Genomic DNA, 15,225 nt, shown 5'->3' with positions numbered 1-15,225 from the left:
CACAATATTTCAAGAGTTTGGATAACTACCCAGAATTAAAAAAGCATGCAGCATGCATTCTGAAAACAAGAGAAGTCAGGTATCTGGATTCTCGAGCTCAAAATAATTACCATCTTTTAAAACTTTGATATGATTTTTAACAACCGTATATTATATACCATATAATTAGATAAATGTTATAATCAGTACATTTTTTTTATTTGAATCTGGCCTGCCTACACATTCTAAATTTAATATATGGTCCTCTGCAAAATTGAGTTTGACACCTCTGGCCTAATGCTTCAGATAGTACCTACTATATTTATTGTTCTCATTAAACTAATTAATGCCCCAACCAATATAATAATTAGAATTTTAAATGTCTTCCACCATTCCATAAAAGTCTTTTTGGACACCTTTCTCAAAAAGTGAAGGTATAACCAAAACTGTTGTATTCTGCATTTTCATTAGATTTTAAATTTAAAAAAAAGAGTAAAGAAAGAGTTGAAGCAATTGAATAGCTGGAAAAAATATAAAGGCAAATTTTTTTTCCTACAGAATTATATTCTAAAGATACTTTTCTTGTTCATCGGAAAGGCAAGAAATACTCCTGCTTTTTATGTTCCCATTTCGGAATAAAAAAAAACTCGCCCATGACTGACTCAGCTAGGATTTTAAATAGATAAAATAAAAAAAATTATAATAAAAATTCTGAAATCATAGAAGTTTATAAGATAATTTATTCTAGAAATGACATTTTACTTTCATTTTTGAAAGAACATCCTAATTTTTAAAGAACATAAAAAAAACATTTTATATTTCAATAAAATATGACTGTGAGTGGGATTTTAATACAAATTCAGATATTCGGAACACCAAGAAATTGGGGGAAAGGGGAATTCAATTTTAAAAATTAAATTTTTTGGCAACCTAAATCCATGACTTTCCAGACTTTTTTTAGAAGAAAAAAAAATAGTTAAAATCATGACAAATTTCGTTCAATACTGAAATTCATGACTTTCCAGGTGAGTAGATACCCTGCATATAGATAATTGACCTTATAGTTTGAATTTACACATTTCTTTTTATCTAGGAACAAAATAATCATTTACCAATTTCGTCTTTGGTGGAGAAATACAGCATAGGAGATAAACTTTTAAATAAACTTTGAATAATAGGCGATTTAGCACTTGTTTTGGACTGAGAAGTTTCTTCAAGATTCAAACCATTTAGGTCTTCTGATATTGCAGTTGACTTTGGACATAAGTTATTTAAACTTGCACAGTTATCACTAGATAAATCTTGCGAAGAATCTTTGCATTCATCAACATCTGAAGAAAAATAATAATTCATCAATTACAAAACATTTGACCAATTTATCTTTATAGCAAATATAAAATGTTAATTACTTACCAATTTCCATTAAACTGGTAGTATTTTCATCATAACTATTGCTAAAAATAAATTTAAAATAATTTAAATCATTTGATGTATAATATTTTACACTAAAAATAAATGCACAATAACCAACTCTTGAATTCATATCTTTAGTATCGATAGCAAATATCAAATAAAAAATGTGATTAAAGTTTAGTTTTGTGTGAGTAATTATAAATAATTATAGCTAATGTAACTTAATAAAGCAATAGTTTTTATCATACACTAAAAATATATTTTTTTGACAAAAAAGTACTACATTGACATTCTGACAAAAAGTACTACCGTAAAAAAATCTATTACCAATGGTAGAGTCATTTATTGATCATAGAGCTATTGATGCTAATTAGTGATGTAACGAATAGTGATGGGGCCGAATATTCGGCCAAATTTTAGGCCCAATACTTAATTTTTAAAAATTTCTCTTTTGATTGTAATTAAAGTAATTTTCAAATTTTAAATTAAAAATGAAATAAATATTAACAAAATTGCTTTTTTTTATCTTTGTATATTCAAAAAAATTTTAACAACTTGATGCCAATAACAAGGCAATATGGCTTTTATAAATCTAAATAATTAATAATAGCAAATTTATTTATAGTTATACTTGTAATTTATATGCTATTTTATTTAAGTTAAGAAGTCATTACTTACTACTGTTAAATGTATTCTTAACTATTTTTTTTGTCAGAAAAATTATTAAAACTCAGAAAATTAAGAACTTTTTAAAAGTTTCACTTTTGAAATTTTAATTTTGTAATTAAATAACTTTCAAATTTTAAAATAAAAATGAAATAAATATGAACAAATTTGCTTTTTTAAACTTTGTATATTTTAAAATTTTTTTAACAACTTGATGTAATATTTTAAATATCTTGATGCCAACAATAAGGCTTTCACAAATCTAAATAATTAATAATAGCATATACTTCATTATTCGGGCGAATAACTTCAGTATTCGGCTAGGCCGAATATTCGGCAAAAGGGCCGAATACCGAATAGAGGCCGAATATTCGTTACATCCCTAATGCTAATTGAGTAACTTGCTTACTTATCCTCTCACAGATAAGGCATTTAACATGTCACTCCATCAAATCCTGTCCTTAGCAATAAACACAGCCTGTCCCCAATTTAACTAATTAGTATCTATTAAACACCTAATATCAAGACTACTAGTCTACTAGTAGTACCGTACCTTCAACCACACTTAAATTAAATATCACCAGCATCAAAAATAGTTTTACACGGTTCCCAGAAACAGAAGAGTAAATAGTATCAATATTATCTGTACTCTGATATCCAAATATTTCATAATTGGAGGAATTTAACTCACCAAGTTGCAGGTTTCTTTTTCTTTATTTTTCAAGAAAAAGATCCAAAAAAATTTAGTGTACTCTACTGATCAACAAATTCAAAACCATCAATCGACTGATGATAGATATTGAAATTTAGGGTTTTGTTAACTTACAGGGTATCTGCTACATTTTAGATTTTCAAATTCATGACTTTCCATGACTAATTCCAAGAACTTCTCATGACTTATCGAAGTTACTATTTTCTCCGAATAAACAGAATAATAAATTTAAAAAGCATTATAATAACATTCATCGAAATGATAGGTATAACCAAAACTGTTTTACTCTGCATCTTCATATTTATTGATTTAAAATTTATAAAACAGAGAAAAGAAAGAGTTGAAGCAATAAAATAGCTGAAAAAATGATAGCTGAGCAAAAAAAAATTTTTTTTCTGCAGAATTATATTCCAAAGATAATTTTCTTGTTCATCAGAAAGGAAAGAAATACTTCTGATTTTTCTATTCTTATTTTAGAATAAAAAAATTTTGCCAATGACTAGCTTGCTTAAGTTTGTCTTGCTTTTTAAATTTATAAAATAAAAATAACTCTGAAATCACATTAAAACATACTTCACTCAAGAAATATTTTTTCTCTAGAAATACTTTTTCTTTTTTGAAAGAACACCATAATTTTTAAAGAACATGATAAAAACATTTTACATTTTAATAAATATGACTGAGAGGGGACTTTGTTACAAATTCAGATATTCGGAACACCATGATATTGGGGGGGGGGGGGGGGGCAGAGGAATCACATTCTAAAAATAAATTTTTTCTGCAACCTAAATCAATGACTTTTTATGATTTTTCAAAAAAGAAAATACAGTGGAGCATCGTTTATACGACGATCACTTATACGACGTTTACATTTATACGACGTTTTAGTGTGGTCCCAATTTATTCCTATTCATTTTAATGTAAAAATATATCGTTTATACGACGCACAGAATCGGTTATACGTCGGTTTTTAGATTTTGTTCACGTTTATTTAATTTTTTATTTTTTCTTGTGTATTTTAAAAAAGGGCGGAATTTGCCAACAAGAATGCTTGGATGACGACCGTAATTTTTACTAGATGACTGAAAAAACTAGACAATGTTATGAAGAGGCAAAAACGAAAAATTTTGATATTCATCAACCAATGTCCAGCACACCCATCGATACTAATTATTTTGGAAAATGTAAAAGCTATCTTTTCTCCTGCAAATTGCACAAGTGCGCTTCAGCCATTAGATTTGGCCGTGATTAGAAATCTAAAATTGCATCATAGAAAGCAGTTCAACTTGCTATTCACAAAGCATTCTAGAGACTAATATCAAGAAAATATAATTAAAGGTAACATACATTCAAATGGCTCACTGCAATTTTTCTTCTTTGGTTATTTGTTTGTTTTGCTTCGTCTAATTTAGAAATTTATGTAAATCAACATGTTAAACATTAAAATTAACTGAAAACAGAGTTAGTTTCAGTTTTAGAAGTAAAAATCGATTATACGACGTTATCGTTTATACGACGTTTTTCGGTGGTCCCTTCGTCGTCGTATAAACGATGCTCCACTGTAGTTAAAATCATGACAAATTTTGTTCAATACCGAAATTCATGACTTTCCAGGTGCACAGATACCCTGCACTTAAAAGATTTTTGTTTACACCTCTTTCGGAAATTATGCAGAGATTCACTGTGTCCCTTAATTTGTTCACAATTCCCTTAATTTGCATTAAGATCGTTTATAAAAGAATCAGCACAAAAAGACACTTCAATGCCCAGTCAAAGACCATTAGAGTTTGCCAGCAATCTTTGGTATATGTGTGTTTTTTTGTAACAAGCAATTAATTTTGTTCTTACTAGCAACTCGTTTTTTGTGAGCTGATGAAATTTGGCCCATGCACTCTAGTGCAGAAGTAGGAAATTACATTACTATAAAAAGTTTGCCCTATAGAACATTGGTTCCAATCTGAAAGACTATTTCAGTGTACTCTATAGCAGAAGAAGAAATAAATTAATAATTAAAAAAACAAGGAATTTCTCAAATCTAGATTTAATTGTGAAAAACCACAAAAATTTATTATCAACTTAGTTAGAAAATAAATTTAAACAGATTTACTGAAAATGAGTGTGATGAGAAAATGTAAATAAATAAATAAATAAAATATTTATACAAAATATATAAATACAATGCTAATTTATCATTTTATTACTTGCTGAATTTTCATACATTCACTCATAATTTATAAATAGAGATATTGTAATTTTTTTACCTGACATTATCAAGGCTGTGAGTAGGTGAACTGTTTTTAGAGCTTTCGAACCCAGAATCAGTTGAAAAAGAATTTAAAACTAATGAGTTTTCTTTCTCGTAATTTTGAGCAGAAGCTTCAGAGTCTTTTTCAATTTCAACAGTTATATTTGGCAGAACGGAAGTTGAATCATGAGAAGTGTTAATGAAAGTACAATTGTTAGACTCAAAAGGCACATAGGAGCTGAATTCCATGTTTTGCATATTATCTCTGCGTTTTACACACTCGACTAATATATTACTGGCCTCTCTTTTACGAGAAAGATTTCTTTTGAGCACTTGGTCCACTGAATTCGGTGGCTGATTACACATATTTTCATCTTGAGTTAATGAATTAGTATCCAGAATATCTTTTTTCTCTGTTTTATCTTTTATCTCACTATCAGCAGAGGAAAAATTGAAAGACTTTTCTTTACAAACATCTTGAGCATAAAATGGCAATGGTTCCGACATGCACACCAGTGATTTAGACATTATGACGGACAGTAAAACTTAATAAAGAGAATAAAAACTCATTCTATAAAAATCCAACAAATTGAGTAATATATAAGCCTGATTATGGAAGAAATATAAATTTGATGACATCATATTTGACCTGAAAACAGTAAGAATGAATTAGAAAAATTATCAAATTAAATGTCAAAAAATTAGAATTTAATCAGATAAATGCCATATATTGGTTAAACTATTTAAAAAGACAAAAATTAGAATAAATGGAGCAAATATTTATACATAACTAGCTGGGACAAAATGAAAAGTTAAAAGTGAACTTTTCATAAAATAATACATTTAACTATATTTTATTTAACAATTTTGCATCATATTACATCTTCAGGATAATTTATTTTTAGGCTATTTATGTTACATAATGAAGCTTATCTATTCAACTTAAATTTTCGTTTTAATGTTGCAATTTTATCTGAATTTAAAATTTTATGAGCTTGCAGATACTTTTGGATTGTTTGCGCAGATACTTTTTTTTAAATTTTTAATTATCTTACTATGGTTATTAATCTCTACAGTTCTAACACGTTGATAAGAATTTGCCCTAATCTCAAAATAAGCATAGAGGACATTGTCTAAAGATAGGCTATGAGTGACATAAAAGTCATAAATATGAGTAACTGTTACACAGTGGTTATAAAAATAGCATGGGGAGATTTCCATATTTTGATCTGTGGCAGAATAATTGCCAAGTCCTGGCAATTTCCACACAGCAGCCTACAAGAAAATAATAAATAAAAAAAACATCACAGTGAGGGACCAACTGAAAATGCAAAGCCATCTCCAGGCACACACCGAAATGTTTCTTTTTTTTAAAGTGCAAGTTCATATTATTTACAAAAAAGCATGATTTCATGCAATGACAATGTCTTCCAAACAAAACAAAAAGTTTGCAACCTATTTTCCAAACAATGGAACTATAAATTGCACAGACTAGGAAATTTTACAAATTATAATTATTTAATAAAAATGTCATTTCCAAATAGTATTGATATGTACATAAATCAAATTTCATAGCATACAGCATTGAGAAATGTTAACATCCATTAAAATTGGCCATTCTCATCATATGAATCTAATAATCAAAATTTGAATTTTTAGGCATAGGGATTATATAAAAAATTCTCTTAAAAAGCAAATGATACATGATTCTCATCATAAGAATCTAATAATCAAAATTTGAATTTTTAGGCATATGGATTATATAAAATTTTCTCTTAAAAAGCAAATGATACATGATTCTCATCATAAGAATCTAATATTCAAAATTTGAATTTTTAGGCATAGGGATTATAAAAAATTTTCTCTTAAAAAGCAAAGATTCATGATTCTCATAATAAGAATATAATAATCAAAATTTGAATTTTTAGGCATGGGGTTTATAAAATTTTCAATTAAAAAAGCAAATGATACATGAGAACACTGGATATATTTCTGTATCATGATCTGTGGCAGAATAATAGCCAAGTCTTGGCAACTTCCGGGCAACGGCCAGCGAGAAGCTTAAAAAAAAACCATCACAGAAAGGTATAACTCAATAGAGCTCCCTCCGTGACACACATCAACATGTTTATTGATTTTTTAAAAAAATTGCAAGTTTAAAATTTATTAGGCACCTTGGCAATTGTAATTTGTGGGACAGTACGTTATGAATTTATGCTTTTAATATAGGGGATATTTCCATATCACGATCTGTTGCGCAAACTACAATAGCCAAGGTGCCAAATAGATTTGAAACTTGCAAATTTTTTAATAAAAACGTGTAGATGTTTGCCCTGGGGTTGCTACGATTTATATATTTCGAGCTGATTTTTCTGGTTTCTCGCAAGTCACTGCCTGGAAGTTGCCAAGACTGGGTGATTATTCTGCCACAGATCAGGAAACAGAAGTCTTCCCATTGACATATATTACTTTTACAAATTCCTTACTTTTGTATATATTGCTTATTTTATTACTATTATTGCTTATTTCAATGCATTAAAAAAAATTCGAAAATTATCAAATTCGCAAAAAATATAAACATACAAATTGAACTAAGTTAATTGCTTACATCTATGACCGAAATATAAATAAATAATATTTCAGACGCATTACACATAAAAAAAATTACAATTACGAGAATATAATGAAAAATTTATAAAGAAATTGACTAAATATGAGTTTTGTTGATATTATATATCGCATATAATATCAACAGAACCTCATTTCATCATTTTACAATATTAATAGCTCAGCAAATATTTCCTCCATAGGTAGAACAAAACTTTTGAGATACGTAGTTGATGACGATTCATTTTAATTTGCAATAGTTAACATATATAATAAATGCTAACAATACGTTAAATATCAGTGTGAATATTTGAGGAGTAAAGAACAACATGAATAATCGCGAACATTAAAACCAACAGTCAAATAATATAGCAAAACCTAAAATTAGCGATATTTAGCCTTGGCACAGTGGCTCTGATTACATCGATCCGGCAACACTATAAAAAAAAAAAATTCCATTTTCATTGACATTTATAGAAATAGGTAATTAATAATCATCTCATACACAATTACATACCTCTCAAAGCTTACAAAAGGTTTTATTTCTACAAAAAATCTTTCCTAAACTTAAGACATAAATTAATAACAAGAGTGCGACTTACATTGATGATTGTTTAAATATTCCACGCGCGAAGCAGACCGCCATAGTTAATAATGTTCGAAGTTTAGTTGTACAGTAATTAATCCCTAGGTTAGATATTAGTATATATGTAAGCTACAAGCATACAAGCATAATTTGCAACCACTTTTGTATTACTTTCATCGGGTAAATGAAAATAGAACAGACACAGAGAACTATAGAAACAAAAAGAATTAAATTGCACATAAGTTATCCTAATTTCGTTGTCCCGCAGTAGACTGATCGTTAAGAGATGGTTCCCATCAGATCACCGAAGTCAAGCATCACTGGCTGCAGTCAGTGTGCGGATGGATGACCACTTGGATCAGTCTGCGTAGGGACCGAGGGTGTGCGGTATTGGTCCTCGTTAATCTGTTCTACCGTAAAGTGCTCGACTTCGCGTGCAGGTCGTCGGGCTACCGAAGCAGGGGTGCCATCCCCTCTGCAGAGGATCAAAATTGTGATGGCTTGTCTTCGGATCATCCTCAGGAATGCTTCCCAGACAGTCGCCAATAGCCCATTGTGCAGCTCTGGTGCGACGTAAATGAACTACAACAACAACCTAATTACTTTGCTGCTTAGAGTAGGTAGAAGAGAAAAAAAGATGGCCGCTGACTTGCAAGCAGAGTTTCTACCAAGAGCCACCGTTGTCGTAGTCAGATGTCCCGCGGTGCGAGGGAGGCACATGAGGTCTGAGGGAGCACCATCCACAAAATAATACACTATATGATATGGGTGCGTAACAAGCCAGCTCTTAATAATCAGAATCACGGTCACACCTTAAAATAATATTAAACTTTTAAAATTTATTTTGGTAGGTAGGTGCTTTATTTACTTCACAGAGCTGCACAGTGGGCTATTGGCGACGGTCTTGGAGTATGATCAAAAGACATGCCATCGTAATTTTGATCATTTACAGAGTAAATGGCTCCCCTGCTTCGGTAGCCCGACAACCTGCGAACGAAGTTGAGCACTTTACGGCAGAGCAGTTTAACGAGGACCGATACCATGCACCCTCGGTCCCTACTCAGGCTGATCAAAGTAATCAATCAGCAGCTTACTTAGCGCAGCCAGTGATGCTTGACCTCGGTGTTCTACTGGGAAGCATGTCTAGATCACTGCAAAATTTATTTTGGAAAATAAAAAAATCGGAAATTTTGAATTGGACAAGCCAAATCAAAATCAATGTAGTTTTTCCATCGCTTTTTCGGTAGTTATCACTACGAATTTCCATAGTCTTATAAATCCCAATATTTTTAGCACGACAAAATTACGATGCGTGAATTTCGGATTTTAGTAATCACTCTTGTGTCCATTTCATACGTAATCCAATTGACTTTTCGACTGTTTTTGAACTTTGTTTCTTTTTCGTTCGTTAAAAAACGGTTTTAAGGTTTAACATTCATGAATTCTATTATAATTCACTGCAGATAAATGTCCTTAAGTTAAAAATATACTAAATTGAATCTTCACTGAATATTAAATCTTATTTTGAGGTATAATGCGTTTGTTTTATTTTGAATAATATACAATATCTTTAATTTGCCTTTATGTTGCTAAATAAAATATCCTTTTTTTTTACTTCAATTAAAGAACATTTCAGTTAATTTATTTTAAATGCTTTTTGTGTTAATATATTATATTTTTGGACAAATATATTACTATGTTGACAGAATGAAAAAAAAATTAACAAAAATTTAGATAAAGCAAAAAAAAAAAAAAAAAAAAAGTTTAATAAATATTTAAAGGAATTTAATTTCATGCAAATATATTAATAGTTGACTGATATATTATACTGATATATAAATATATTACTGGAAAAAAAACTGAGTCTGAAACAGTGATGTTTACAAAAAAATTATAAATTGCCATCAGCGTGTATAAATACTTTGGGCATTAATTATAGACAAATTAGGGGGCTTACAATGGGAAAAATAGGGTTTCTTTGACAAACTGCAGAAATTGCTTAAAAAAGCTGCATTGTTACGTAAATAAAATATTTTTTTACTTGGCATAGTTGCTTTTATTTTTGTAAGAGCGTATTTAATAAAATCGTATTTAATAAAATTAGGAAATTTCTCTTCATATACTGTAATACATTGCCCCACATATCCTCGTAATATTAACTTATAATTTTGAAACTAGATCACATATTATAACATAATAAACTACCAAAACAAAAGAAATAATTATAGATAAATTAGGGGGAGCACAATGGAGCCTAACAGCTCATAATCGAACTCAGTATGTGCACATGTGATCCCGCAAGCATTTCATCAAGCATGTAAAATGATTGGCGCTTTCGTATGATACGGAAAGACGAAATGCATTATGCTTGAATAATTTGTGAAAACGTTGAATAGAACAATGTGAAAATCACGCTTTTGCATAATACGTGGCGAAAATCAACATGGTAAAGAAAAAAAATTCTCATTTTCGAAAAGGGAAAACTGAGCACTTTTTAAAAACACCCAATAAAAAAAGCACCTTTAAGGGCTTTTAAAAAACAAAAATAATTACCTTCAAGCACTTTTTAAAAACGCTACGCATCCTGTAACTATTATAAAATAAATTCATTTTTATAAACTCATAACTAAACGCCTAAAACAATTTGAAGCAAATTTTACCAAGTTTGAATATCAGTTCATATGATGTAATTATTAAGTTTTGAGCATATACTATTTAGTTTCACAAAAAGACAAGAGATAGAATTTTTGCAAGGAAAAAAAGTTTTTTTTGAATTTCAGAGGTCCCATGTATAATATAAAGCAAAATACCCTATAGAGCTGTGGTGGTAGGCCACAGGGCCCAAGTCCAAGAGATCGTGGGTTCTACCCCCACCGGCCGAAGACTCCCCGTGTAGTAAATGGTAACTGATGCACATTAAATCTGTCGAGTCACAAAGTCCTCCATGTTCCCATTACAAAACATACCTTTGGGCATGTTGATCCCGGAGAGTTTCCTTGTCTTCTGAATTTGTTCAAACTTACAAGGTTACGGAGTTGAACATTAGTAGTCGTAAACACAAAATTGGATCGGCTGTTCAACGACGGTTATAAAATAAAAATATAAAATATAGAGCCGTGGTGGAAAGTCAGACTTAATGGTACCATCAGGAATTAAGATGACTTTTGATGGAATATAAGTTGAGACAACAATATATGTTGGCCCCCGGTTAATTTTTTTGTTGGGCTATCAAAAACTATCATCAAACCATGTTGGTTCTTGATGGATTTTTTTTGTTGGACCATCGGAAAATACCATCAAACATGGTAAAGAAAAAAAAAATTCTCATTTTCGAAAAGGGAACATTGAGCACTTTTTAAAAAAACCCAATAAAAAAAGCACCTTTAAGGGCTTTCAAAAACGCTACGCACCCAGTAAATATTATAACACCCAGTAACCATTATAAAATAAATTCATTTTTATAAACTCATAACTAAATGCCTAAAACAATTTTAAGCAAATTTGATCCAGTTTGAATATATTTTATCAGTTCATATGATGTGATTATTTAATATTGAGTATATACTATTTAGTTTCACAAAAAGACAAGGGATAGAATTTTGACAAAAAAAAATTATTTTTGAGTTTGAGAGGCCCCATGTATAATATAAATCAAAATACCCTATAGAGCTGTGGTGATAGGGCACAGGACCCATGTCCAAGAGATCGTGGGTTCTATCCCCGCCGATCGAAGACTTCCCGTGTAGTAAATGGTAACTGATGCACGTTAAATCTGTCGAGTCATAAAGTCCTCCATGTTCCCATTACAAAACATACCTTTGGGCATGTTGATCCAGGAGAGTTTTCTTGTCTTCTGGATTTGTTGAAAATTACAAGGTTACGGAGTTGAATATTAGTAGTCGCAAACACAAAATTGGGTCGGTTGCTCAACGACGGTTATAAAATAAAAACATAAAGCCGTGGTGGATGGTCAGACTTAATGGTACCATCGGGAATTAATATGGTTTTTGATGCAATATAAGTTGAGACCAACAATATATGTTGGCCCCTGGTTAATTTTTTTTGTTGGGCTATCAAAAACTACCATCAAACCATGTTGGTTCTTGATGGATTTTTTTTGTTGGACCATCGGAAAATACCATCAAACCAGGGTGGTTTTGTTCATGTTGGTCCAATTCCTAATATGAGGTGATGGTCAGTCTTGTTGGTACCATCATAAAATATGATGGTTTTTGATGGAAGTTCATGATGGTTACCGTCTTATTCATGTTGTCATTACTCATTCATCAAAGAAAAACCATCATAAATTTTGTCTTGGGGGGGGATAGAGCGGTTCGTCTTCCATTGAGGTGAACTGGGTTTAAATCCCAGCGATGGCTGGTCGATACGAATACCAAATCCGGCTTGCACTGACCACAGTGCTGACATAAACTATCCTCAGTGGTAGATGGATCCTAAGTTAGAGCCCCTTGTCGTCAGGCTAACCGTGAGATGTTTTTCTCTTCATTTAGTGCAAATGCATATTAGTTCCATTAAAATTCTTCCAAGAAGGCAAATTTTACCCAATACTTGATCCAGGAGTTCCCTTGTCTTCTGGATTAGGTTCAAAATTACTAAGATGAACATTAATAATCATAAACCCTAAATTGAGTTGGCTGCTCAACGACGGTTATAAATTACAATATAAATTAATTTCTAGCAAAAAGCTGGAAAAAGATTAGTTTTGGAGTTTGAAGAACAAATTTTCAGAAACTACATAAGGAAAAATAGATCCTGTTGTAAATTATTAAAAAAAATCTTTTCAGAACAGATTATTTAAAAAAAAAAAAAATATTGAAGAATTTATAGCTACAGGTTTTATTGCTTGCATTTTTTTAAATAAAAAAGTTAGTACAGGTCATCTTGGTAAAAAATCAGAGTGAAAAATATGAAGAAATCAATAATTTTTAGAACATTCTCCGCATATGAGTTAGTCAAAGAAAAAATATATGTAAACAAAGCAAATATTCAGAATTTCAAGTCATTGTATCTATAAAAAAAGAATTTTATATTTTGCCCATTGAAACTTAGGTTGAAATCAGTCTGCAGTTCATTAGAAGAAAGTTTTAGCTCATTTTGATGAAATCCATTTTGGAAGAAGAGGAACAGTGGAAGAAGAGGAGGTAATTTCATAAAATTTTTTCATAACTTAAAAATACTTTCTAACGATACATTCCTTTAAATGCAATTTGTTTTAACCAATATATATATATATATGTAACAGAAAAAGCTTCAACTAAACTTTTTCTGTTATTTTTTTTCTGTAAATCTTTTTCTTAATTTATTATTCAAAATGAAACGCTCTTTCTCACACTTTAATATTGACATCCTGTCTTTTAATATATTTTTAGTTCAAGTATGCATTAATTAATCTTTTAAATGTTATCCCTCAAACTAACTCGTGGGAAAGACTTTTTCCCTGGACCTATTTAATAGACCAATTATAATTACTAAGGTTTTTCCCTATTCCATAAAACGATACCTTTTAAGGATTTACTTTGCAAGACTTCCACAAACTTTAATTCCCCAAATTTTAGCAATTTTGTGTAATTTGAATGATTGTCCTCTCTCAAATAAATATTGTGCCTTCTTTCCAGGCCTAAGACCTGGTTTTATCCTTCTTCTCAGCAGTGGCGTTATTTATAGATACCATTTTTAAAATCCCCCAACTTTCGAGAAAAATGTAAAATTTTAAAATTTAAATTTTGTTAAAAATTTTTGAAATCCGAAGTCGATCAATCATGACAAATATTAGTAAAAAAATATTCTATTTAAAGAAAAAATTCAATTAGTTTTTTTAGATAATTGTTTTTAAAGGAAAAAACGGCATAAAATTCATAAGTTTTGAGTGAATGGTGATAAAGATATAAACGATAATAAATGTTTAGAAATTATTTTTTAGAGGGGGAGGAAGAACAAGTTGATATGGGTATTGTGAGGTCTTTTGGATAAGTGTACCTTAAGATTAGTTTTAAAATTAATATTTTCTTTTAAATTCTTTAATCTTATGTTAAATATAATTGCAAAAATAATTTAAAAAAATGGAAATCAATATTGTTTTTTTTTTAAATTAATGAAAAAAGATAAAAATATATTATAAGAAAACTCTGTATATATAAATCATATATATTTAAATAAATATACTTAATATACTGTATATTCAAATTAATATTCATAAATCATATCAAACAACTTTCAACAACTGCTCTTCATTCATTTAATGTTTGTTAACGAAGTTAGTAAACATGTTACTACCTAATACCACAAATACAAATTCTAAATTTTGTCATAGTTACAAAACCCTTTGTATTTCACAAATTTGTGTTTCGAATTTTTCACACCTTTTTTTCTCTATCATCTTCCAACAATTGTTTCTATCTTACTAAATGTTAGTTAAAACATTTTATAGGAAACTAATAAGCATGTTCAGTTTATGTTTACAAACTTTAAAATTATTATTCTTTGAAAAATTTTCTTCAAATTTACGTTAAATATGTCTCAAATACAAAACCTACATTTATAATATCATAGCTGCCAACATGGATAGGAAAAGATTATAAAGCTGATTTTACAAAATAATAAAAATTTCATGATAATTGCTGCATAATGTACTAAATATTTTACGCGTAGGGATTTTTATAGTCATCGAAATAAAAAAATAACCCAACTTTTCCAGTTATGATTGATACTAAATATACTTAAAATGTGATGTATTATGCTTATTCATAATTTTGAATAGTATTAGGCATTTCATTCATCAACGATAGTTAAACTATTTTTTAATTAATTTAAAAAGGGAGGTCTGAATAAAAATAAACTGAACATTTTAGAACAAAAAAATTTTTTTTTTTTAAAACTGATTTCTATAAATAAGGCTTGCTTCATTGTGTATTAGTTATACTTATTTAAATATTCAAACAAGAAATAATCTGCATAAATTCTATTTCAGTAGGGAATTTTTTTTTACAAAACTTACTC

The 15,225-nt window shown here is 29.6% G+C and overlaps 1 protein-coding gene across 4 annotated transcripts in view; it reads right to left on the bottom strand.

Moving 5' to 3' along the window:
• LOC107454048 (tubulin monoglutamylase TTLL4) overlaps window positions 1-8,348 on the bottom strand; it is a 37,090-nt gene extending 28,742 nt beyond the window's left edge. Inside the window, exons 1-5 of one of the 4 annotated variants that reach the window (XM_043044050.3) lie at window positions 8,140-8,241; window positions 8,001-8,059; window positions 5,032-5,664; window positions 1,393-1,433; window positions 1,092-1,310 (exon numbers count right to left, since the gene is read on the bottom strand). In XM_043044050.3, coding sequence (XP_042899984.1) covers window positions 1,092-1,310; window positions 1,393-1,433; window positions 5,032-5,543 — 772 coding nt within the window. In that variant the 5' untranslated portion in view covers window positions 5,544-5,664; window positions 8,001-8,059; window positions 8,140-8,241. Of the gene's footprint in view, window positions 1-1,091; window positions 1,311-1,392; window positions 1,434-5,031; window positions 5,665-7,773; window positions 8,060-8,139 lie in introns of those variants that run through there. The other 3 variants (XM_043044049.2, XM_043044047.3, XM_071181003.2) reach the window with 3 other exon arrangements.
• Between the last annotated feature and the right edge of the window lie 6,877 nt (window positions 8,349-15,225).

Source organism: Parasteatoda tepidariorum, chromosome 8 (assembly GCF_982258835.1).
Source record: "Parasteatoda tepidariorum strain Cologne lab strain chromosome 8, Ptep-v5.0, whole genome shotgun sequence".
Classification (NCBI taxonomy): domain Eukaryota; kingdom Metazoa; phylum Arthropoda; class Arachnida; order Araneae; family Theridiidae; genus Parasteatoda; species Parasteatoda tepidariorum.
This window is presented reverse-complemented; position numbering and strand designations above follow the sequence as displayed.